The 22,371-nt window shown below is 56.5% G+C and overlaps 1 protein-coding gene and 1 pseudogene across 1 annotated transcript in view; both read left to right on the forward strand.

The window, feature by feature from the left end:
• Window positions 1–22,371, forward strand: part of DSCAML1 (Down syndrome cell adhesion molecule like 1) — a 313,708-nt gene that overhangs the window by 261,512 nt on the left and 29,825 nt on the right. Inside the window, exons 14-20 of the mRNA XM_014540006.1 lie at window positions 283–379; window positions 1,094–1,222; window positions 12,087–12,254; window positions 13,626–13,696; window positions 17,898–18,138; window positions 19,968–20,114; window positions 22,217–22,371. Of these exons, the coding sequence (XP_014395492.1) occupies window positions 283–379; window positions 1,094–1,222; window positions 12,087–12,254; window positions 13,626–13,696; window positions 17,898–18,138; window positions 19,968–20,114; window positions 22,217–22,371 (1,008 nt within the window). The remainder of the gene's footprint in view (window positions 1–282; window positions 380–1,093; window positions 1,223–12,086; window positions 12,255–13,625; window positions 13,697–17,897; window positions 18,139–19,967; window positions 20,115–22,216) is intronic.
• LOC102246265 lies at window positions 8,444–9,282 on the forward strand (annotated as a pseudogene).

Consider the following 22,371-nt stretch of genomic DNA (forward strand, 5'->3'; position numbering starts at 1 on the left):
GAGCCCTGGGCCCTCCCTCCCTCCCTCCTGGGCCCTGGACCCTCCGTCCTGGACCCTCCGTCCTGGACCCCTGGGCTCTTCCTCCCTCCTGGACCCCTGGACCCTCCGCCCTCCCTCCACATCCATCCTTGGGACTGTCTGGGAATAGGAGCCCTGGCAAAACCGCAGAGGGCGCCCTCCCAGAAGAGGCCACGCTGACCTCACTGCCCTGAGCCTCTGCGGAGACCAGCTCTTCACCAGGCCCTTCCCTCCCTCTCCCTCCTCCTGCCTCTGCTGCCCCAGCTCAAGCCCGCGGACCGTGGGGACTCGGTGTTCTTCAGCTGCCACGCCATCAACTCCTACGGGGAGGACCGGGGCCTGATCCAGCTCACGGTGCAAGGTAGCCTCGCCTGCCCCACATCCCCTGCCCTTCCCAGGGACTGGGTGCCTGTGCTGACTCCACTTCAAGAGCAGGGGCAGTGCCGCCCCCATGCGGCGGTGCAGCAGGGGCAGTGCCCACCCCACAGGGCGGTGCAACAGGGGCAGTGGCCACCCTACAGGGCGGTGCAACAGGGACAGTGCCCACCCCACAGGGCGGTGCAGCAGGGGCAGTGCCCACCCCACAGGGCGGTGCAACAGGGACAGTGCCCACCCCACAGGGCGGTGCAGCAGGGGCAGTGCCCACCCACATGGCGGAAGAGGATGACAGGAAATGGCCCTGAGGAGGCCTGCCCACCCTCCCTCCTGCCCGGAGTGGACGCTAAGGGCTCCCCAGGTGCACTTCCAGCGCCAGGTTTGCAGAAGGGCAGGGCCTGGAGGCCGCGGGAAGGGAGTCAGGCTGGAAACAGCTGGGAATTCTGCGTGGGGGACACACAGGCCATCAGCTCTGAGGAGTCCCTACAAAGGGGCTGCCCTCTCCCAGGAAAGGAAGTGGGGATCCCCCTGCCGAACCGTGTGCCAAGCTCTCCCTGCCTCACCTGGCCCACACTCCAGGGTAGACTACAGGTCACACTAACCCCCAGGGGTCAGCAGAACCCCGGGCGTCCCTGGGATGGACAGGAGGCCAAGCTCTCTGCTGCCATCCTCACTTCTGCCCCCTCCCCACCACGCCCAGAGCCCCCCGACCCCCCAGAGCTGGAGATCCGGGAGGTGAAGGCCCGGAGCATGAACCTGCGCTGGACCCAGCGGTTCGATGGAAACAGCATCATCACGGGCTTCGACATCGAGTACAAGAACAAGTCAGGTACATGTGCTGAGCTGCCAGGGCCCCCGGGACAGCGCCAGGGCCTCACGCCAGGACGCACCAGTGCACAGCCCCTGTGGCTTCCAAGGGGAGGGACACTGGTGGGACTGGGAACCCAGGAAGCAGACGGAGGGTCCACAGCCGATGGGAGGGGTCCCAGTGCTGCCCCTGGAAGCCCACAGAGTGGTTGGATTTAAAGCAATTCAAAGGCCCTGGGTCTGGGCCTGGGGCTATCTGTGGGTCGGAGACACCACGGCTGGCAGGCCACCTGGGCCAGGGGCTGTGGTTATCTGTGGGTCAGACACGGCAGCTGGCGGGTCACCTGGGCCTGGGCTGTGGCTGTGGGTCAGACACGGTGGCTGGCAGGTGACCAGCCGTCCTGGTTTGGGACGATGCGGTGACTGGGAGGGAGTTGGACGGCTGTTCCTTGCTGAGAATGGGTTGGGTCGTTGGTGGGTGGGAGTCCCTGGAAGAGGAACCCTCCCAGGGCCCTCCCCTAGGGCGCAGCCAGCTCCTGCGAGGCTGCCCACCACGGTGACCCTGTGGGCGAGTGGACAGTGGCCCTGGGTCTCTGGGAAACAGGCGGGGGGGGTGCATGGTCGGGGAGAGGGGTCCCAGAGGGACAAGAGGCCTGGAACGTGAACCACGCCAAGGGTGAGGCGCAGGCGTTTGTGCTCACATCTGTGTGACTCTGTCAGGGTGGCACCTGATGGATGGGCAACGGGGGAGGGAAGGCGGGTCTGACCTGTGAGGGCCCTGGGTGGCCCCTGGGCAGGAGCGAGAGGAAAACAGCTTCTCGTTCCGGACCCTCTTGTGCCTTAGGGATTCGCTCCCGTAGCTGTGCACGCTTTTCAAATCGTTTAAACACAAAACAGTATGGGTCCCTGCCAGCCGCCTCATCTCGTGGGTCTTAGACGAGGTCCAAGATTTCGTTTTCCCCCCAAAGCTTTCCAGCCCCCTCCTGCCTTCCTTAGCACGGAGCGCGCTCGTGGGCTGCCCCAGCCCTGGCCCCGCCGTGCTCCCGCACCCAGCACAGCGCCCCAGGCAGGTGCTCCACGCGGCTGTGTGAGTGGGAGGGAGACACAGAGGCGCGGCTCTGAGCTGAGAATTCACGTGGAGAAGCCCCTCTGTCCAGGGCACTGGGGCCGTGTTTGATGCGGTTTCTACAGGCGAAGCTGACGGTCTCGCTCGGGAGAAAAGCCAGGTGGCAGCCTGCACCCAAGTTCGTCCTGCGTGCAGGAGGGGGTGCCGAGGGGGGCTGCCCCTGGGGGTCAGAGAAGCATCTCCCCGATCCTGCAAAGGCCGCATTGAGCTGGGTCTGGAAGCTAGGGAGGTGAGGGGCCTGGATTCAGGGAGAGGGAGGGCAGGGCCTACACGCCATGCGGGGAGTGGCCTTCCAGCCCAGGGGTCAAGGGGTCGCAGAGCCACTTCCTGGGCCAGAAGACCAGCCGTGCTCTGGGGCCGGCACTCCGGCTGAGCCTTTCCTTCGCTGGGGAGGGTCACCGAGAGCCTGGCAACGGCTGGCTCCCAGGAGGGCTGGAGCAGCAGGCGCCGTGGGAAGGGAGGGTTTAGGAGGTGACGAGCAGCAGGCCCTTTGTGGGGACATGGGGTGGAGCCACTGTGCCCAGCTCACTCCTCAGGACTCTCTGAGGCCCAGAAGCCAGGCAGGAAGGGACGGGTGTACCTGAGGTCCACGTCTCTGGGTGGCGGTGCAGGCTGTCCGGCCGCCCTGTCTGCCCTCACAGCTGGGGTGGGCAGTGGGTGCCAGGGCTGGCGCCCCCCACCCCGCCCACTGCTCTGTGCACCAGCCTCCCTGCCCTCGCCTCCCATGCCGCCTGCTCCCCTCCGCCGGCCACTCGGTAATGTGTGGGAACCTTTCCTGGGGCAGCGCTTGGCCGAGCAAAGCTGAGAACATCACACGTCTGGACGGCAGCAAGGAGGTGGGAAGGGAAGATGCCACTCCAGAGCCTGTCCGCGGCTTCACCGTCCCCTCCGGCTCCCTGCAGTGTGAGGACTTGCCATGCCCACCCCAGAGCTGGGGCGCCGGGCAGGGAGGCAGAGTGGCGGGCGAGGCAATGAAAGCACCTCAGACTCTCCCTTCCCCGGGGCTTTGCACCTGGAGAGAAAGAAAGCCGGTCAAGAGCACAGAGACGCACCTGGCCCAGTCCCCCAGCCTGGGGGGCTCCCCAGACCATCCCACTCCCACGGCCTCCGCCCCGCCTTTCGGAGAAGGAGTGCGGGAGAGCCACAGGTGACCCCTGGAGTCAGGCCGGGAGCCCAGCGAGCTCCGGGGGAGGTGGTGTCCCGGGCCGCCTAGCTGGAGAGCTCTGAGAGCTGAGACCACCTCGCACAGGCGGTGGGAAATCCTTAGTAATGCAAGTCCCTCCCCCTCTAACTCACAGCCCAGGGACCTGCCGGCTGGAAGGCCTGTGCCTGTCAGTCAGTGGCGTGTACTGAGTGCCTTCACCTTCCGCAGATCATGTAACCGCCCTGTGGTAGGAGAGAAACAGGAATCGCAGACACAGTGCTGCCCTGGGAGCATGCAGCGCAGCTGGTGTGAGGGCACACACTGCACACACATGCGCACACATGCTTCCAGGGCCACCGCACTGCGCCACGCAATCCCGCATCACGCACCACAGGCTATCACATGGGACCTGAGAAGGTCTCCTAGGGAACCGATGGACGATGCAGAGGGAGGAGGGAGATGCGTGTGTGTGTGTGTGTGTGTGTGTGTGTGTGTGTGTGTGCGTGTTTACATAGACCTTCTTCCTGCATGTGGAACAGTGGAACAAGGACCACCATCAGAGCAGAACAGGCTGACCAAGGTCAGAGCCGGGTGACCTTCAGCAGCTACCCACTGTCTGGGGACATCTCTCTGTCCATCAAGCAGACAGCAGCATGCACTCCCTGGGGGCCGTAAGGGTTAAGTGGGTGTGGTGGTGCCTGGCACGGAGCCTGGCACATTCTAATCCTCCACGGCCTCCGGCCGGTGCCTCTACTCTCCCTTCCCCTGTCCCGACCCCCTTCGTTGCCCCAACTGTGCCTTTGCAGGTTCCTGCCTGGTCCTAATGCTAATCTTCCCAGGGAGGTTCCCAAGCCCGCCCTTCCTAAGCCACCCGCGCACGCCGGCTCTCCTGCCCAGGCAGCTGAGTAACAACACGTGGATGCTGAATGACAGGCCGCAGCGTCCTCATGAATCTACCATGAGGACACTGTGCAGAGTTACAAATGCAGGCGCCACACTTTGCCCCTGTTCCCTACGCAAGCAGCCGGGGCGGGTTCTCTGAGGACGGCCTCCACGCCCGGCAGGCAGCCTCATGGCGCCGGCCATCGGCCACCACAGCGTGAGCCGGCCTGTGTGACGTGTCATCCATGTGAGCTAGAGTGTGGCTGGGAGAGGGATGGTGCTGGGTGGCGGTGAGCAGCTGAGGCCCAGGAACCTCCTCTGGGAGCTGCGGAGAGATGGCCACGCAGGCTCAGAACGCGGTCAAGGAGATCAGAGACGCAGAATGGACGTGTTTCCCAAGCGCAGGCCGCTCAGTGCTCCAGATGTGGCTCTTGTCCGGGATGCTCCTCCACAGTGACTGTGTCTCCTGCAAACCAAAGCTCCGTGCCCCTCCCGTAAGCAGCCCGCAGAGCAGGAGGCACTGGCATCTCCCCAGCCGCTGCCTTACTTCTGTAAGAAGAATATTTTGCATCATAAACCCTTTGATGAAGAAAGGGAGAGAGAGCCCTTAATGAAATATGCTAATCTGGGTAAGCCCGGCTCATATGAAAGGGAATATTAAAGGAGACGGAATTGGCCAAGGCCCACGCGGTACCCTGAGAGAGCTGAAGAGGAAAGGGAGGGAGAACAGGCCCTGGTCCCAGCTGCTCAGGGTCAGCGGATGGCAGTGATCGCGTTTGGAAAATCAACCTGAGGCCTCCAGATCTGACTCGACACATTAGCCTGGAAGGGTTGTGGGGAGAGAGCTGTTTTGTGCCAACATCAGAGATGATTTGGGAACACAAGGTCAACTCCACCTGCGGAAGGACTGGCAACAGCAGAAAAATGGGGAGCCACTCATGGGATGTCCCCTCTCCCCACCTTCCTATGATTGGCAGCTGAGCGAGGCAAGGGAGGGAAAAGCAGGGGTGTTTACTGCCAAAGTAAAGGACAAAAAAGAGGCTCTGACCCAAACCAACAACGGCTTTAAGTGCCCACACCGGCCGGGTTGGCATTAGCCTGGAAGGGTTGTGGAGAGAGAGGGCTGCTACGTGTCAGACGTGACTCTTGTCTTCAGGGAGCTCAGCATCTCCTTGGGCTCACAGTGGACCCTCCGAAAAGACCTGGCAATGAAAAGGGCTCTAAGTGCTGTGGGCGTGCAGAGAAGAGTGATGAAGATGAAGCTGAAAAGTGGGGGCCAAGCCAGATATTGCAGGGCCTGGGTCATGTTAAAAATTTTGTCTGGCGCTTCCAGTCCAGATGGCGGCATAGGTAAATGCAGGAATCGAAACCTCCTGCAACCACATCAAAAATACAACTAAACTACAGAACCACCGTCATTCCTAACCACCTGGAACCTAGCTGAACAGAAATCCTACAACTAAGGATAGAAAGAAGAAGCCACATTGAGACTGGTAGGAGGCTGGGTCCACACCCACAAGTGCTGGTTAAAAACAGGAAGAATATCTCAGCTGCAGAGGTCACTCTGAGGATCCAGGGGTCCCAGGCCAACACCAGACCCCCAGCCCAGGGTTCCAGAGCTGGGAAGAGAAGTCCCCATAACTTCTGGCTGTAAAAGCCAGTGGGAATTGTGGCTGAGTGGCACAGAGGCTGCTGGTGCCCAGGCAGTTCCTCTTAAAGGGCCCAGGCACAGACTTATTCTGGCTCACTCCCTCTGAGCTCCAGCGCTGAAGCAGCAACTTGAAAGGCACCAGGGACATACGGGAAGAACTGAAGTGTCTGGCATCAGGGCGAGAGCTGGAGGGGCAGCTTTCTCCCAGACAGAAGTGCTGGAAGAGGCCATTGTTCCTTTTCTGAGTCTGCCTCCCATAGAGCCAGCAGGTGGGTGCCACATCTGAGTCACCATCAACCTAGCTAACACTGTTTACCTGCCCTGGTGATTCCCAGAGGCCCCGCCCACCCAACATGCAGGCCCACCCAAGCCCTTTCCAGTGGCTTTTCCATACAAACAGCCTATCTTGGCTCATGCTTCTTGTCTTCCTAAATCTCTCAAACACCAACATATGGTTCCTGTGTACCCTGTACCTGCCAAGGGGCCCAGGCCCGGCACTAGTGGCAGCAGGCCTTGGTTCGCAGTTTGGCCTCTCCTGGGCACATCAAAGTCCAGCACAAGTAACAGCCACCTGCAGATCTCTCTGTATCTCAAGCCAGGTGGCCCCGGACAGGGCACAGGCAGTGGCTGACCTTCGTCTGCACCTCCCAGAAGGCCCCAGAGCCAGTGCACTCAGCGGACAGCTTCAGACCATGCGGAAGCACCACCCAACCACCTCCACAAGGGACACACTCAAAGGGTGGACTCAGGAAGCACCTGAGCCCCAAACTGAAGAGAGTTCTCCTCCCATGGGGTTGTCCCCTGCACAGCTGATCCCCCACAGTGGTCACAGCTCATCCTTGCAGCCAATGAGTCTTGGGGTAAATCCCTCCCATTAATGTGCCAACAGCAATCAAGGCTCCACTACATCAGGAGGGTGCACAGAGCCCACGGGGGTCGCACCTGGAGCACCCAGCTCAGGTGACCAGGGAGGCTGTGCCACTGGACCCTCTAGAACACCTACTACACAAGGCCACTCTACCAAGCCCAGGAGATGTAGCAGCTCTACCTAATACATAGAAACAAACACAGGGAGGCTGCCAAAATGAGGAGACAAAGAAACATGTCCCAAATGAAAGAACAGAACAAAACTCCAGAAAACAACTGAACAAAATGGAAATTAGCAATCTATCAGCGTAGAGTTCAGAGCACTGGTTTTAAGGATGCTCAATGAACTTAGGAGAAGAGTGGAGGAGCTTAGTGAGAACTTTAACAAACAGGAGGAAAGATAAAAATGGAGATAGAAAACATAAAAAAGAACCTGTCAGAAATGAAAAATATACATTAACTAAAATGAAGAATATGTTACAGGGAATCAACAGCAGAGTAGATGAAGCTGAGAATCAAATCAGCAATTTGGAAGATAAGGAAGCAGAAAACACACAATCAGAAGAGCAAAAAGAAAAAAATTTGTTTTTAAATGTCAATAGTGAAAGAAAAAAAAATCAATAGTGTAAGGAGCTCCTGGGACAACTTCAAGTGTACCAACATTCACATCATGGGGGTGTCAGAAGGTGAAAACAAGAAATTTTAAATCTATTTGAAAAAAATAATGGTGGAAAACTTTACTAACTTTGTGAAGTCCAGGAAGCACAGAGACTCTAAACAAGATGAACCTAAAGAGGCCCACACCAAGACACATCATAATTAAAATGCAAAAGCTTAAAGACAAAGAGAGAATCTTAAAGGCAGAAAGAGAAAAGCTGTTACCTACAAGGGAGCTCCCACAAGACTGCCAGCTGATTTCTCAACAGCAACATTTCAAACCAGAAGAGATTGGTGTGAAATATATAAAGTGATGAAAAGCAAGGACCTACAACCAAGATTACTTTACCCAGCCAGGCTATCACTTAAAATTGAAGGAAAAATAAAGAGCTTCCCAAACAAGAATAGAATCAATAACATTGTAATAACTAAATATATGGTGTCTAATGGGTACTAGATTTATCAGGTGATTACTTCATAAGTTATAAATGTCTAATCATGGGGTTGTACACCTGAAACTAATATAATATTGTATGTCAACTGTAATTTTAAAATGAAAAAATATATTTTAAAAAATAAATACTGTATTTATCCTAAAGACAAGGAAAATGTAGTGAAGAGTTCTATGCAAGAGGGTGGTAGTAGCAGATTTGTTTTGGGAAAACCATTCTCAATGCCAAGATAGAGTGCTTGGCTGGTAAGAGATGCCAATCATACTTGTAGAGTGATGCTGGCTGCAGTGTGGAGAACAGGTGGGAGGGGCACACGGTGGGTACTGGGAGGATAACTAGTTGGATGTCATTTCCCTGGTCCCAGTGAGAGGTGACAGTGGCTTGGCCTGGGGTAGGGATGGAGATGGAAAGAAGTGGAGAGATCCAAGAGCCACGTGGGACACAAAAGCTATAGGACTTGGTAGGCAGGGAGAGAAAGAGAAGCATCAAGAATAACACCTTAGGCCGCTCTCTCTCCCGGGCTCGGGCGGACCGCGGTCGCTTCTCGGGCCCAGTTTTCCTCGTCCTTTCGGCCTTGGGCCTCGGAAGAGGACCACCCAGTTCCCCGGCTGCGCCACCTCCGGCTCGCCTCCGCGGCTGCACTGGCCTTCGGTGAGAGCCAGGTGCTGCTACACTCTGCCCTCTGTGTTCTGGACACTTTCTCCTAATGGAGTTCCCTGACTTGGGGAAGCATTGTTCAGAAAAGACCTGCAAGCAGCTAGATTTTCTTCCATTGAAACGTGATGTATGTGAGCAAGATTTCTGTAAGGATCATTTCACCTACGCTGCACATAAATGTCCCTTTGCATACAAGAAGGATGTTCAGGTCCCAGTGTGCCCGCTTTGTAACCACCCAATCTCAGTAAAGAAGGGAGAGATACCGGATGTGGTGGTTGGTGAGCACATGGATAGAGATTGTAGATGCCGTCCTGGGAAGAAGGAGAAGGTTTTTACCTTCCGGTGCTCAAAAAAGGGGTGTAAGAAGAAAGAGATGCTGCCAGTGGCTTGTGACCAGTGTCGTGGCAACTTCTGTATTCAACACAGACATCCTCTGGATCATAGCTGCACACACGGGAGCAGAGCCGTCAGCATCGGGGGGTGAGAAGTCCCAGCCAGGGTGCTGGCCTGACACCTCCCCTGACGAGGGTAGAGCCAGCTTCCCGCCCACAGAGGGCGGCGAGCAGCCTGGAGCATTGTTCTCTGTCAAGTAGTGGTGGATGGAGTTTGCATGAATATAATCTTCATTAAAGTTGGATTCTAAATTTAAAAAAAAAAAAGAATAACACCTTAGTCCTAGCTGGTGTGGCTCAGTGGATAGAGCGTCAGCCTGTGGATTGAAGGGTCCCGGGTTCAATTCCGGTCCAGGGCACATGCCCAGGTTGCAAGCATATGATCCCCAGTAGGGGGCATGCAGGAGGCAGCCAATTAATGATTCTCTCTCATCATTAATGTTTCTCTCTCTCCCTCTCCCTTCCTCTCTGAAATCAATAAAACTGTATAAAAAGAAAGAAAGAAAGAGAGAGAGAGTGAGAGAGAGAGAGAGAGAGAGAGAGAGAGAGAAAGAAAGAAAGAAAGAAAGAAAGAAAGAAAGAAAGAAAGAAAGAAAGAAAGAAGAAAGAAAGAAAGAATAACACCTAAGTTTCTGGCACAACATGAGTCAGGGAATCCAGGAAGGTGGTGGGTTTGCAGGGTGTATGGTCAAGACTTCTGTCCTGGACATGTTGAGTGTGAGCTCCAGGGTCTGGAATTCAGAGGAGAGATCCGGGCTGATGAAAATCCGTGAGTTACCGTGTACAGGAGGGCATGGAGTCATGGGCAGGTAAAGCATAGGGAGTGTGAGAAGGAGGGTGGAGGATGGACCCTGTCAGAACTGACCGTTCATTAGAGGTAGTGGAGGGGAGATGCACCGGCAAAGCAGACAGCAAAGAAATGACCCAAGAGATGAGAGGAAAGCCAGAGGGTGTTTTACTGGGGAGCCCACGGGACCAGATGGAGGGGCACACCGGGGAAGCCAGGCGATAAGCCGCGAGGCGCTGAGGGTCCCCTGTGCTGTGGATTTATGGCGTTGATGTCCATGCAAGGTGAGGAGTAACTGGTGAATGTTTACACTGCCCTGTGCACACCTGGCACATCGCAGGTGCTTGGCAAATATTAGCACTTGTTTTCCTACCCCGTTGTGTTCAAACACATCGTGTGGGTCTCCCCCTCCGCCTGCACTCATCGAATGTGAATACACTGACTCATGGTCAGTTCCCCACGTACCAACACGGCAGATCAAGTAGGACGTGTGAGCTGGCACCGGCTCCCAGGATGCCACAGAGAGGAGCAAGCACCTGCCTCCATGTCGCTGGCCCATCCCTCCCAAACCAAGAGGTGCCCACAGCAGGTCATAGCCTGCACACGTGCAGTTCTGCCTTAACCTGCGAGCCTCAGAGTGCCTCTCCTGCTGGGGGAGCGGCGGTTGAAGGATAAGGCCAGAATGTGTCTGAGCATCCACAGCCTGACACGCGTGACTTCGGCTCACGAAACCAAAGAATTAAATGCAAAGCTGCAGAGGGGGCGCTGGGCGATGCCCGCGCAGGTGCTGAGCCTGCAGCTGAGGGGTGTTTTGGAAAACATGAAGACCTCAGTGAACCAGAATCTGGAAGAGCAGTTTCTTCTGGTGCATGGCTCTCCTGCTTTCGAAGGTGTTCGCCTAAATAACCCTCTAAAACTTGTTCTAGAAAGTGCTAGCCTTCTTTTCTGGCTGAGAGATGAAACTGTGGTGAACACAATGTAATCTTTTCTGCTGAGAACTTTCAGGAGCCTCTCCTGTGGGTTTAAAAGGCCTGGAAACTAGACTGCACGCCGGCGTCGGGACAGCCTGGGACGACGCTGGAGCCCCCCTGTCAGCTTGTTCTCTTGTGCTTTGCCTTTTGTGCTTTTCAAGGTGAAGTGCCAATAAAGGAATCCGGTTACGAACCCCCGGGTGGTAGGTCCTCACTTGGGCATCGCTGTAACTGCACCTCCTTCCCGTTTTCCTCTGGAGCCCCCGAGTAGGTGCATAGCAAAAACACGTTGAAGGAATGACTGCAGCCCGGCCGGCGTGGCTCCGTGGTTGAGCGTCGACCTATGAACCAGGTCACAGTTTGATTCCCGATCAGGGCACATGCTGGGGTTTTGGTCTCGATCCCCAGTAGGGGGCGTGCAGGAGGCAGCCGATCAGTGCTTCTCTCTCGTCATTGATGTTTCTCTCCCTCCCCCTCTCCCTTCCTCTCTGAAATCAATAAAAATATATTTTTTTAAAAAGGTGACTGCCTTCCTCTTGAGGTGCAGGCACACTGCCCTGGGGCCCTGGCAGTCATCTGGTATTTTTCACTCGCCGCGGTTTTGCTGAACGTTCGCCCTGGCACAGGCTGCCAGCGCCCCCGGTAAATCAGGGACAGGCCAGTCCTCTCGCTGGCCTGACCCTAGAGACTCCAGGCCATTCTCCTGCTGGCGCAGGAAGAGGTGAGGTCGGACGGGGCACCCTGGCACTAGGTCTGTCCCCCGCCAGACCCGTCACACCCAACACCACCCACACGAGTACGCACGGGAAGGAAGTTGGGAGGCACACACAGAGGGGGGAGGGGGATGCGTGGCCGTGCCCTCTGCATCGGGACTACTGGCCGATGGGGTGTTCCCAGTTCAGACAAGCCACTGTGAGCTGCGAGAGGCGAGTAAGAAGGGCCCCGCCCACTCAGGCCTTCGGAGACAGCAAGCAAAGGGTGGTCCTGGGAGGACCTCCGGCAGCGCCTCGTCTGACCCTGTCTGAGGTTTGAGTGGGGAAGCCAGCCCAGGCCCGAGCAGAGCTGGGTCTCGGCCTCCATCCGTGCATTGCTGCTCGCATGCTCGGGCGCTCCCGGGTCTCTCGAGCTTCATTCAGCAGACCCTCCCTCTCGTAAAGGTGCGGCTGTGCCCTCTCGCTGCAGTCTCTGGGAGCCGGACCCCTCCTGGGCATCACACTCCAGACAGTGTGTTGATGCTCGAGGCTGGGAGGGGCTCTGGCGTCTGCCTGGCTGTGGTTGGAAACGAGCATCCTCTCCGCAGACTCCTGGGACTTCAAGCAGTCCACGCGCAACATCTCCCCCACCATCAACCAGGCCAACATCGTGGACCTGCACCCGGCGTCGGTGTACAGCATCCGCATGTACTCCTTCAACAAGATCGGCCGCAGCGAGCCCAGCAAAGGGCTCACCGTCAGCACCGAGGAGGCCGGTGAGCCCCTCACCCTGCCCGGTGCCCTGGCCTTGGGGTCAGGGACTCCCGGGGCCCTCACCCACCCTGTCCACGGGCAGCGGGCTGGCAGTTAGAAGAGGGAAGAGGGGAGGGAGATCCCAAGGTATTTGTTTACGTCCGCCCGTTCATCTGCTTGGCCTGTTCATCTGCTTGGCCTGTTCCAGGTGGGGTGCTCCACGCCGGCTTCTGGGAGCTGTCCATGGTTCTGTCCTGTTCCCCAGCCCCAGCCTGTATGGGAAGGACAGATGTGCTAGATCTGCAAAGGGTGGGGTACTAGTGCCCTGAATTATTTTCCGTGACCTTTGTCATGGGGTTTTCCTGAAATTTTAAACAAGATCTCTGTTGCTATATATTCTCTCATAGAGATAAGAGATAGAGATAGAGATAGAGATAGAGATAGAGATAGAGATAGAGATAGAGATAGAGATAGAGATAGATAGAGAGATAGAGATAGAGATAGAGAGAGAGATACCAGATAGAGATAGAGATGATAGAGATAGAGATGATATAGAGAGAGACCAAAGAGAAGGAGATGATAGAGATAGAGAGAAAAATATATAATAGATAGAGATAGAGATAGAGATAGAGATAGAGATAGAGATATAGATGTGTGCAGTTTTACAAAGAACTAAGATAGCCAATACGCGTTATCATTACCAGCACGCCAGAGCTTCTCTCCATGCCCCTTCCCAGCCATAACTCCATCCCTCCTGCTGAGGCAACCAGTGTCTTAACTTCCTTGCTTTTCTTTCCTCTATTGTCACCACAATGTCTGTACACATACACTATATAGTTTAGTTTTGCCTATTTTCCAATAGCATGTGTTCATGAAGTCGTAGTCTATATATTCTTTTTGCTTCCTTGTTTTGGTAAATGTGTGTAGAGCGTCCTGTTTTTAGTACAGCCGTAGCATGCGGGCCTTCTCAGTGCTCTGCGGTATCCCACCTGAGGGCTGTATCCAGTCCGTCTGTCCATTGCCCTGCAGCTGGGCATCTGCAGTTTACAGTTGGAATGTGAGCACTTGGGTGCTTGTACACGGTTCGTGCATTTCTCTCGGGGACACGAGCAGCTGTAGGATTAGAGAGTCATCAGACGTGCATACGAGTATGAGTTCTTGCCACGACACACCCTTGCCCACACTTTGTACTATCAAACATGAGAAAGTACAGAGAATAGGAGGAAACATAAGCCCGAGATGGTTTCAGGGGGCTCACAGGCAGGCCGTCTGCTCTTGTCAGTGAGCGTGTCCCTCCTGCCCAGCAGTCCTCCAGCTCAGGGGACAGGAATGGGAGCACAGGACTCTTCCTCGGGGACTTGACTCGTAACATCGCTCTTCTTCCTCCCCGCCAGCCCCTGATGGGCCCCCCGTGGACGTCACCTTGCAGCCCGTGACCTCACAGAGCATCCAAGTGACCTGGAAGGTAAGTGGAGTTGGAGGTATCTCCCTGGAATGCCTCCTGGCCTCCTCCCCGCAGTCCGGGAGGGAAGGCCAGCAGGCGGGCTGGTGGTGGCCTCTGACCATGCCCATACTGGCTGTCTGATTGTCTGTTTTGTTAATCCTCACCCAAGGATATTTTTCCATTGATTTTTTAAAAAAGAGAGTGGAAAGGAGAGGGAGAGACAGGGAGAGAGAAACATCGATGTGAGAGAGACACATCGATTGGTTGCCTTCATGCACCCTGACCAGGGCCGCGAACCTGCAACTGAGGTACCAGAATCCAACCTGGGACCCTTCAGTCCACAGGCCGACGCTCTGTCCACTGAGCACACCGGCCAGGGCTTACCCATGCCCGTTTACTGGTAAACCCAGGGAGACTGGAAGGAAGAGCAGAGAGGCCACAGGAGCAAGTCCCCACCAATCCCCACTTCCCTCTCCGCCCTGGCTCTCCGGTGGAGGCCTGTGCATGGCATGAAGAACTTGGCAGCGCCAGGGAGGGAAGGTGGCTTTCCACCACACTGGACTGTCCTCCAAAGCCCACATGTTGTAAAAAGTCAGGAGTGGGTTTCATTTTGTGCGAAGCTCGGGGGCAGGGCTGTGGGTGATGGCGATGGCAGGACGGAGCCTCGCCCTCTCTCAGCCCTGTGACCAGAGCTGGGCGGTAGGTTGACGCCACCCCCTGTCTTCTCACAACGAGGCCTGGGACAAGGGGCTTGGTCCTACCAGGCCTCAGTGTCCTCCACTGTGAACAGCATGAGAATAGCTGGCACATGGAAGAGATTCAGAAGAGCCTAGTAATGTTTTCCCTAAAAAGACTGTGTGTGCGCGTGCGGGTGTACAGGCACACACACACACAGACACACACACAGAGACACACACACACATATACACAGACACACACAGAGACACACACACACACACACTGCAACAGAGCCTGGTCCCTTCCCTCCCGAAAGAAATGACCAAGACAAAAGTGGGGGTTCCTGGAGACCAGCCCACCATGTGGTGGCTGGAGCCATGGTTCCCCTCCAGATGCAGATCGGGCTCCAGGGCTTTCCTCGGAAACTGGGGCCCGGAGTCTAATCCCCAGGTCTCCTCTGCCTCCTGGCTCTGGACCCACCTTCTGGGAGTGCCCTGAGGAAGCCGGGAGGCGGGGCAGGAATGGGCAAGTATGTAACACACGGACACGGGACGTTTGGCTACAGCGCTCTGACCTGGAGGTCGATAAAAATTTAGAATCAGATTTACTTCTCCAAAGTCCCATAATGAAAAATAAAATCGATTAGAAAGTTAGAACTTCAGAATGAGCCAGCCCATCAATAAATTTTGGGCTGACTTTTCAGGGGATTTTTTTAACACCAAGAAACAGATTACTGAAAAATAAAGATTCACTTGAAAGATAAGTCACTTCATTTTAAGACTCTTTCCATGAGATGGATCACCACTGCTCTATGATATAAATTTGCAATCAGCCCTATTGACTTCTTAATGCTTCAGAGAAATATTGTTAAGATTGATTTAAACCCTGAGTGTGCCTGTTTGGGGGATGGGGTGAGTGGGAGGAGAAAGAGAGAGAAGGAAAGAGAGGAGGGAGGCGGAGGTATGTAGCAGGGTACGCCTGGATGCCTATCCGGGGCCTCTACCAGTCTACATTGGTGTGAGTGAAGGTTGCATGGTGCTGTGTACAGGTGTGTATTGTGAACACACCTATTTCATGAGTTCAAAACAATTATATTAAATTTAAAACTTCATTTTGTTGAGTTAACAGTGAGCTTTAAAATGCAGTTCATTTAAAACATTCATTGAATTAAGAAAACCATGAGGCTGTTTCACTAACTGGTTTTACTGCATTGTTTTTGAGCTCGCTGCTTTTCACACAATAGAAAGCTGGGCTTCTAACGTGACCTCATTGTCTTCAAAACCCTGATTCAAGCTGTTTCTATACGCACCGGGGAGGGTGCTGCTGAGGGGAAAGAAGACATTTCTGGGGGCTGGCAATCTGAACCTGTGCAGGAACCCAATGCACATTCTCAATAGCCTATAATTAAGTCACTGCCCCTTTCTCCACAATCTGGTCTTGCAAGACCGTTTACCTAAGTCCTCCTCCCATTTTACAGAGGCCCGAAACCATGAACAACACACGCCCCCGAGGGGGTTATCAGTGCTGGCGCCAGGCCAGGCCTTTAGGTGTGGTCTCACAGCCCCCATCCCAACACATGGGGCTTTTTGCAAAGCCTGTGAAAGGTCCGGCAGTCTCATCCATATTTGGGGGACAAAGAAACCAAAGGGTATAAAGGGAGAGCTTCCTCCATATTGGGGGGCTCAGGATTTGGAGAGAAACAGTCTCCCCTGAGTCACCGTACTGGTACATGTGAAACATCTGAGAATAAATGGGTTTTTCCTGTATGTCCAAGTACTCATTCCTCTGTGTTCTCCGGTCGCCTGGTAAATTCTGTAACTGCCCCTCAGCTGGTAGAGGGCGGGTCCTCTCCTTTCCATCAGATTCTCTGTGGGTCTAAATGCATCTGGCCTGCCACAGGTGTGGGTGTTTGTATCGCAGGGTCTGGATGTGTGTGTTCATGGTTCTGGGTATGAGGAGATATACTGGGACCGTGTGTGTGTGTGTGTGTGTGTGTGTGTGTGTGTGTGTGTGTCAGGGTTCAAGCTTGGGGTGAGAATACGTTTTTCCACTCCCCAGACTGATGCCAGTGGAGTTTTCTCCATTTTGCTGGGATCAGGCCTTTACTCCTGCCCACCAGCCAGCACTCTAAGACACCCCTCCCCCCGCATGGCCTGGCCCATCCCTGTCCCTCCATCTGCAGCTGGCCCTTGGCCAGGAGGTCCAGGGAAACTGCTGCTCCAAGAGGGGCTGGACTCACGAGAAAGTCAGGACTTCTTTCGCTTGTATAATATGTAAACCATTTTATATGCATACAACTTCCCCTGTTAACCATGTTTGTGTGTGTAGCTCAGCAGCACTAAGTATGTTCACAGTGCTGTGCAGCCAACACCACTGTTCATGTGCAGAATTTTTCCGTCTTCTAAGCGAGACTCCGTGCCCATAACAGTACCTCCCTGCCCACCCACCCCCGCTCCTCACAGCCTCTATTCCACTTCCTGTCTGTGAACTGTCTAGTCTCAGGACCTCGTAGAACTACTTTCACACAAGATTTGTCCTTTGTGTTTGGCTCAGCTCACTAAGCATAATATTTTCAAGATCCACCCATGTTGCGGTCTGTATCAGAAGGCCTTCCCTTCCAGGCTAATATTCCATTGTGTGGATACACCATTACGTACCCGTTCCCCGTCGGTGGACGCGCGGGCTGCTTCCAGCGCTTGGCTGTTGAGAATGCTGTTGCTATGAGCATGGGTGCACAGACATCTGTTTGAGTCCCGGCGTTCAATCCTTTGGGTACCTACCCGACATGGAATTGCCGGATTGATGGCAATTCTAAGTTTAACTGTTTGAGGAAACACCAAGCTGTTTCCCATGGAGGCTGCACCATTTCACATTCCCATCACAGTGCACAGGGGCTCTAACTCCTCTACGTCCTCACTAACAATTGTTATTTGCCGGTGTTTTAGAACAGCCAGCTGCTGGGTGTGCAGTGGAATCTTCAGACTCCGTTTTATTCAGACTCATTGCTCACCTCCTTCTCCATCCGGTTCCTTTTTGTCTGCTGTTCCCTTTCTCCCAGGCCCCTGAGCCCATGCCAAACGATGTCCTTATTCATTCATTCATTCATTCACTCATTCACCATTCATCCATCATCCATTCATTCATTCATTCAACAAATGTGTGTGGAGGGCCTAATGCAGGCCAGGCACCATGCTAGACACTGAGAACAGCAGGAGACAAAACAGACAACATCCCCATCCCCCTGGTGCTTGCATTCTAATGTGGACACAGAGCCAAGCCATCAGCACACTATATAGAAGGTCAGGTGATGCCAGTGCTGGCGTGAGGCAGGCACAGGGGAGAGGAGGCAGGTCCAAGAGGTAATGGGGTCAGAGCACATGGGGTTGTGTAGCCCTTGCAAGGACTTAGGCTTTCACTCTGAGTGACATGGGTCCGTGGAAGGGTTGGGAGCAGAGGAGTGACATGGTCTGGCTTTGGCTTTAAGAGTGTCATCTCAGAGTGTCACTGTGTCTCTGTCTCCCCTCCCCCCACCCTGTGCTCGCAGGCGCCCAAGAAGGAGCTACAGAACGGCGTGATCCGGGGCTACCAGATCGGCTACAGGGAGAACAGCCCTGGCAGCAGCGGGCAGTACAGCATCGTGGAGATGAAGGCCACCGGGGACAGCGAGGTCTACACCCTGGACAACCTCAAGAAGTTCGCACAGTATGGGGTGGTGGTCCAGGCCTTCAACAGGGCCGGCACGGGGCCCTCGTCCAGCGAGATCAACGCCACCACCCTGGAGGACGGTGAGGGCACCGGCAGACCTAGAGGGTGCAGGTCCCGGCCACAGGCAGAGCCGGGGCTGCCAGACAGGGCGCAGGGCCCTCCCCCCACTGCTGGCCCCATCATGGTCTTGTGGTCCACACAGGCTCCCCGGATCCTCCATCTCCCCATGCCCATCGGCTCCTTGAGAGCTGATTGGTCTGCTGAGCACCCAGGCTTCTCAGTCCATTGGCGCTCTCTGCATCCCTTGCTGATATCAGCTCGGCCCGCTAGTCCTGTGGCCTGTCTGAGCTCCTTCCTGCACACTCTCCCTCCATGTTTTTCCACGTTCTCTTCCGCCCTCATCGGGCCCTCCCCCATCTCTCTCTCTGCACTCTTTCCTCCGCACCCGCTGGTTACCCTCTTGCTCCGGAGCAAAGCCGGATGCAGGACCAACTGATGTGGAGGCAGGATGCGTGTCGGAGCCCTGCCGACCAGACAGTAAGCTCCTGTCCACCCAGGCCCATGCAGGAATCAGCCAGGCCAGGCGCACCTGCGGCCTCACGGGGCACCGCCTCCCTTGCTTTGGGGAGTCGGGGGCCTGGGCTTCCCAACAGGGAGAGATCAGACTGGGCTGTGGAGTCGTTTTCCAAACAAAGGAGGAGAGGGAAGAAAGTTCCGGCAGCATTTGCTCAGCAGTTTTTCATACTTAATTAAGGCCCTCGTTAGCCTGTCAGATCCCGATCGTTCTGGCACTATTAGCGCTCCTCCTGGGGTATTCAAGGGCCCCTGCTCCAGCAATAGTGTCTTTCCCATAATTATATTACCTTCATTTTGTTCAAACGGGCGATCTGTATTAGTTTATTACACTGGGTCCCTAATTACATGGTGCTTATATTTTTACACCTAAGTAATATGAAACAATAATCATTCTCAAAGAGGGTCGTTAGGATGATGTATTATCATTTAAATGCTCATAAAAATTAGAGTTGCCTCTTGTGGGGCAACGGGATCTAATTACCTTCCATCAGCCTGCGCCTCCTCCCTCCCACGGACAGCCAAGCGGCGTGGCCCTCCCTTTGCCCTCCGGCCTCTCGGAGGCCAGCAGGGAGTGCCGCCACGGTCTCATCGCCAAGGTGGCGCCTGGGCCTGGGGCCCCACGCTCTGTCATCCCAGAGGGCGAGCGGCACAGGGCAACGCAGGAGTGGATCTCAGGTTCGCTCGCAGGCAGCTCTCACGGGAGAGGGTCGAAGGCGGGCGGACCACCTACGTTGGCCTCAGAGAGAGTTTTACCCTCAGTCATCCAAGGCGCGTGGGTGTGTTCGTGTGCAGGGCCAGGGACAGAGGCGCAATGGTCCGGGGGTCCCAGCGGCATCTATAGAAACTCGTTTCCCTCTCACCAGGACTAGTTGAATCCTCCTTCCTTCAGCTTAGCAGGAGGACACAGGTCTCTAGGCCAGGCCTTGGCTCAGGCGCCCTGGCCAGGTGACACTGACGAGCTGGCAGCCATGAGGCAAGGCAGACTCTCCAGGGCCAGCAGAGCCTCGGCTGCCCGTCCAGCAGAGGTGGACTCCCTGGGCCGCGGTGCCCACTGCTGAGTCCGGGGGCTCATGCCAGAGTTCCTCGCCTTCTTTCCCTGGCATTTACCCAGAACCAGGGACATGGCCCCCAAAGAGCAAGGATCCGGGTGCATAAAGACCTCTATTTACCCAACTCTCCAGGGAAGGAGGTGTGGCTCACTTCCTGGCCCAAACTTGGTTCCATGAGTCAAGAGGTCCCTCCCTCACCTGAAGCTCCTCGGGCTGGGGAGCCGGCCCCGGGGGTGTGCTCTGCCTCCCTGACCAGCCCTCCGGTTCTCCCCTCGCCCGTGCAGTGCCCAGCCAGCCCCCCGAGAATGTCCGGGCCTTGTCCATCACTTCTGACGTGGCTGTCATCTCCTGGTCGGAGCCCCCACGAAGCACTCTCAATGGCGTCCTCAAAGGCTATCGGGTCATCTTCTGGTCACTGTACATGGACGGGGGTGAGTCTGCGGGAGCGCTGGCCGGGTCTTGGGGTGAGAGGGGCGGGGTGGGCTCTGCGCTCATGCCCAGTGAGAGCTGAGCATCTTCCCCCCGATGCCAAAGGGGAGTGCAGCCCCCTCTTCCCCACGATGATCTGGGGCCACAGCCAGGCACCAGGGTCACCTTTGGCGGGTGGGGGAGGTGGCAGGTTGTGGGGAGGAGACGCCAGTGGTTTGGGAATGACCGGAGGGGTGATGGGGGCATATTTGCTTTTCTAATCTCATGTGTTGGTTTGAGGCCTCTGGTCATTTGTTAGGGTCCCAGCAGGGGGACAGTTGGCTCACTTAGATGGGGCAATTAAAGAGTTTAATGAAGGCACTGCTTTCCGGGGGGTTGGGGGAGGAGGGGGTGCAGGGAAGGGGGGTACCCGAGAGTAGCACCAGCTGGAAGCCCTCCCCATCCGGGGCTGAAGGGGCAAGAGGAGGAGGCGGGTCTGAGCACCTACAGGAGCCCCTTGCCCAGGCAGTGAGCATGCGTGTGCCCAGGAGCTGGGCGGCACCTGGACAAGGTTAGCCAAGAGCCCATGTGAGCCGGGGCAGGACAACCAAGACAGTGTCCCAGCCTTGGGGTGCCTTCCTGCCCCTGGACGCACTGGTCCACACGGGCTTGTGTGGCCCCACAAACACAAGGGGGGCACAGACTGGCGGTGAGCAGGAAGTCTGCATCGTGCCCCAGAGCACCAGCGTCCCTGACTCTGGGGATGCTCTGCGGGCTCACAGAGGGCTGCAGTGAGTTTGCTCCCCAAATGCTGACCCTTCTGCCACCGGCCCTGGTGCCTCATTCCTTCCTGGAGGACCTGGGCCTCCCTCACGGCCAGTCTCCGGGCAGCTCCCTCCCCTTCCCCGCCTGGATTCTGCTCCGACAGACACGCTGCCAATAGGAAGGTCTGTCCCCCCACCCCCCACTCCCTCCACTGTCTCCTCCCAAACTCAGGGGCCTGGAGCTCAGGGTTAGCTCCCAAGGTGTCCCCACTTCTTACGCTGAGGCGGCCTCACGGCTGTGCCGAGTCAGGGAGCAGGCCGTCCCTCGCTTTCCAGGACCTGCTTCTCTAGTCCGAGCCTGCAGGCTTCCCCAGCTCAGCCCTCAGGTGAGGGGCCACGGACTCTCTAATCCCCAAGGCCACCTGGGGCGAGGGCTGCACTGCCCGCTTCCTGGTCTTCCTCTGGCTCCGTCCTGGAAGGCCTGCCCTGGAGTCTGACCGCCGGGGAAAGGAGGGTCCGGCTGCCCAGGCCTCCCAGGTTCCCCTGAACGGACCCGAGTCCTTTCGGGCTGGGCATCCTCGCCCTCTGGACCCTGGCAGCGGCTGGGGATGGTTTGCAGGTGCTTGGCTTCGACACGGCCTGTCCTCGGCCAGTGTCTGGGCCTGTCTTTCTACAAGCCCAGGGGACCCAGTGGGGCTGTCAGCTCCGGAGCCTGGCTCTTTCCCTCCTTCTGAGACCCTGGCCCTCCCCGGGGACCCTGGCCCTGAGCTCTCTTCAGAGGCCCCAGGGTTCCCTGCTGAGCAGGGGAGGAAGGCCCGGCCTGGCTCACTGTTGAGAGTCAGGGGGCTGGCCCAGGAGCAGTCCATCCAGCTGCAGCCTGTCACCAGTCACCCCAAGTGGCCACCCTGCCTGGGGACATCTGAGAGCCCCGGCAGGCAGGCACGGGCAGCAGGGAGGAACGGCTGCGGACTGCCCGCCTGGCCTAGGCTCCCCTCCAGCCCCGAGCCTCCCCGATCGGTCCTTCACCCGGAGAGGATTGGACAGCCCGGGAAACGGGAAACGTCACTTGCGAGACGGGGAGATGGGAGTGCTGTAAAGGGAGAGCACGGAGTTGGATTCGGTGCAAGGTCGGCTGGGCTGAGACCAGGCCAGCATCTGCCCTTCCCCCTGGTGGGGCCACTTGGGGAGAGATGAGGCCTGGAAAGTGCCCCAGACCTGGCCCCGTGGGCCTTGAGGTAGAGGGTCCCCCGAGAGACCACCCCCTGCAGTGGAAGCCGGAGCCCCGTGAAGCTGGCGGAGGGTGGCAGCGGGGCCCTGGCGGCCGGCTGAGCCGCATGCAGAGGCCCTTTCTCGCTCGGCAGAGTGGGGCGAGATGCAGAACATCACGACCACGCGGGAGCGCGTGGAGCTGCGGGGCCTGGAGAAGTTCACCAACTACAGCGTGCAGGTGCTGGCCTTCACGCAGGCGGGCGACGGCGTGCGCAGCGGCGTGCTGCACATCCAGACCAAGGAGGAC

The sequence above is a fragment of the Myotis brandtii genome, unplaced genomic scaffold (genome assembly GCF_000412655.1).
Source record: "Myotis brandtii unplaced genomic scaffold, ASM41265v1 scaffold105, whole genome shotgun sequence".
In the NCBI taxonomy this organism is placed as follows: Eukaryota; Metazoa; Chordata; class Mammalia; order Chiroptera; family Vespertilionidae; genus Myotis; species Myotis brandtii.